This window comes from Lindgomyces ingoldianus (assembly GCF_010093535.1).
Source record: "Lindgomyces ingoldianus strain ATCC 200398 unplaced genomic scaffold BDR25scaffold_28, whole genome shotgun sequence".
NCBI lineage: Eukaryota > Fungi > Ascomycota > Dothideomycetes > Pleosporales > Lindgomycetaceae > Lindgomyces > Lindgomyces ingoldianus.
The window spans coordinates 568455-571562 of NW_022985189.1; the positions used below are offsets into that span (position 1 = coordinate 568455).

The 3108-nt window shown below is 41.8% G+C and overlaps 1 protein-coding gene across 1 annotated transcript; it reads right to left on the reverse strand.

The window, feature by feature from the left end:
- Positions 1-204: 204 nt before the first annotated feature.
- On the reverse strand, positions 205-1101 carry BDR25DRAFT_233975 (WD40 repeat-like protein; the record flags this gene model as incomplete). Its single annotated transcript, XM_033685459.1, has 3 exons — positions 205-391; positions 610-917; positions 1024-1101. Coding segments are annotated over 3 exons (573 nt in total), but the record flags the coding sequence as incomplete, so codon positions are not given.
- Positions 1102-3108: the final 2007 nt, after the last annotated feature.

Consider the following 3108-nt stretch of genomic DNA (forward strand, 5'->3'; position numbering starts at 1 on the left):
TATAGAGTTAACTTTTGATGAAATCACCAACAGGAGAAACTGTTTCGATGCTTAGAGTACGATAAGATACAAGAGAGGCGACAGAAGAAACCTCTAAGATTGACAAGCGGCCGGAGTCATAGCCCAGAGCAACGATGTCCCCATACAGAGAGTAGCGCAACCTGGTCGGTACTCAGAAGGGATCCAAAACATGTTCGTCATACCCTAGGTAAGCCCCTCCTCCCTGAGCGATATTTCGCTTATAAGATTTGGAGTGTAAGTTGCTTCACTAGGAAAGAAAGAGGGAACACGCATAATCCCTTGTTGAGTCTCGAGAAATGTTCCGTCATTGGAGAACAAAATGACGCGAGGATCAGCGCTACTTTGGAAAGTTTGTACCATATCATCCGTGCTGACGTCCTATAGCTTGACCACATTATCCTCTGATGCCGTTGCCAGCAGCTTACCGTCCGGCGAGAAGGCCATGACGTGGACTCATTTCAAATGGCGCTCGAGTGCCTGCAGCTCGGTACCCGCGCAAGTGTCCCATAGATTGATAGACCTGCCGTAAAATGTAAACGCCAGCACCTTGCCGTCCGGCAGGAAAGCACTGCTCTACTAGAGTCCTACGGCGTGATCGTCGTGTCGAGCGATGCCGACGCCAGCACCTTACCGTCTGGAGAGAAGTCCACCATAATGAGCGCCTTCAAATAGTCTTCAAGGGCCTGCAGCTCTGCACTTGTGTTAGCATCCCACAGCTTGACTGTCTTGTCGTGCGATGCCGACGCTAGCACCTTGCTGTCCGGCGAGAAGGCCACCATCATGACCGCCTTTAAATGGCCCTCGAGCGTTTGCTGCACCGCGCCCGTGTTAGCGTCCCACAGCTTGACCGTCGTGTCGCTCGATGCCGACACCAAGGTCTTGCAGTCGTGAGAAGTCTACCGCGCTGACCGGCTCCGAATGGCTTTCAAGCGTCTGCAGCAATGCCGTCCAATTCTCTTCTACCCGGGGCAATCTCTTCATCCATCGAAGTACTTTGTCGACAAACTTCCTCTTCGCTACGCTCATGGCTGGTGCAAATACAAGTGAACTGCAGCATACCTGTAGAGCGGCCTGTTGGATCCTGGCCAGCTGTACAGCACAAACCGCTTCATCTCATGCACGAATGCGTATAGGTCGGAACAACTACTTTCCTAAATAAAAATTCATGTATGGCTCTTGATGTGTAATAGAGATTATTATTACTAGCGCGAGCGACTCGAGAAAATCGATGGCGTGAATCCCTTCAGACACCTTACCCATCCAACTAAGCGCTCCAGGCCAGTGGAGAAAGTATTCTCTCAGGAACTCACGCACACAGTCGCCGCCGCTCCCCTAGCGCCGCTCTCCTGGAGATGTGTTATTAAATAGAGGCATGCTTATTGCATCTCTGGAGGAAGGCACAGCTCTATTTGGCTCCTCTCCACCTCAGCCACAAGCGCACCAGGAGAGCCGATGCCGCACACGTCCTGCTTGAGATAGCCTGACGTAAGTTGTATGCAATTATCGACTAACGATTGATGTGCTAGCTTCTCATCTACCAGAAATTGGCATCGAGAAATGGTCTATGTCCATCAGGAAGTCACGAAACGAATGATGGTGTAGACGGAGCGGGCCGGCATGGTCATTTGGAATATCGAGAATTGTATGAAGATCCTTCAGCATCCACCTTACCCTCTGCTTCTGAACAAGGAGGGAGTTGCTCAGGGATTTGACAGAGAGTGGAGAGAACAAAGTCACAACACTTCCGAGAATCTTTCGCAAAAGGCTTCTAAACTTGTTTGTTTTTCGTGCATTATACTCTAGCGTTAAAGAATAGCTATATGGATTTTGTAGAGTTTTCCTTCGGGGGCAGGAGTGTCACCAGAGGCACTGTTCTCAAAAAATCATGCATAGGCTTTCGTCGGCAAATGCCCCCTCTAAAGCGACATGTTGTTGCCGCCCAGATGAAGAGACAACTTGTACGTTGAACAAGAGCCCCTTCTCAGCATCGAAGCAACCTTCTTCGCCAATGATCCGGAGGTTGTACTCTAGGGAAAGGGATATATTGTGGTCGATAATTAACGGCGATATGTTGTGCAGCACAAAGTCCTGATCCATTGTGTGCGTTAATCTGTGCAACATCTTAGCAGTCGCGTCGCGTTGTTTTCGCCTTACTAAATATATCAGAACTTTAAGAAAGCAACAGCTTGCCTACATATATACCTAAATATCTGTTGTTTTAGTTAGATTTTAAAGAGGTATAGGCTTTTTAATACGAAGATAATGAAACTAAGTCTTAGCAGTTTTAAAAAGCTGTTAGTAATTATTTTTACTATAAAAACTATAGCAAGAGTAGCTACGCGTTTAAAAACTAGTACTAGCTACTAAATATTAGCTAAAGCTTTTACTGCAGCAGTGTTTAAAGCACTTTTTAAAGCACTGTTTAAAATTTTAACAGTTAGAAGATTAAAAAAGCTAATATAAAATAAGTTACTTTTATAAATAAATAGTACGCTATATAACATACACTATAGGCAAGTCGCTTACACACTTAAGTTACTTACTTTTACTAAGACCCTACTAAACTACTTTTTCTACACTAGCACATTTCTAACAACACTACTTAGACATGCTAAAAGAATGTTAGATATAGCTTATACTTTAGACTTTTAAATAAAATATAATACTTTTAAAGTAACATAGTATAGCTATGTATAAAGTCTTTTAAAAAATAATAAATAACTAATATACTAAATAACTTATATAAGCTAATTCTATAGCTTACTTATAAAGGCTAAATAATAATAAAAAGTAAGTAATTATTAAGCATATACTTAAGCTATATATATAAGAATTTTTCTTTTAGCTAGTAACTATAGCTAATATAGCTAATCTTTTACATATTAAGTGTAGTCTAAGCTATGTTAGCATAAACTAGCCTAGTATAATTATAAAGTGTTATTTAAAGCTTAAAATAAAGTATTAAATGTAAGTATAGTTAGTAAATATTTAGTTTATTATAAAGCTTATTTTATTAAAGTTATATATGTTATTATTCTAAATACTATACATAGCTTTTATATTCTTTATAAGGCTAAACTAGTGTTA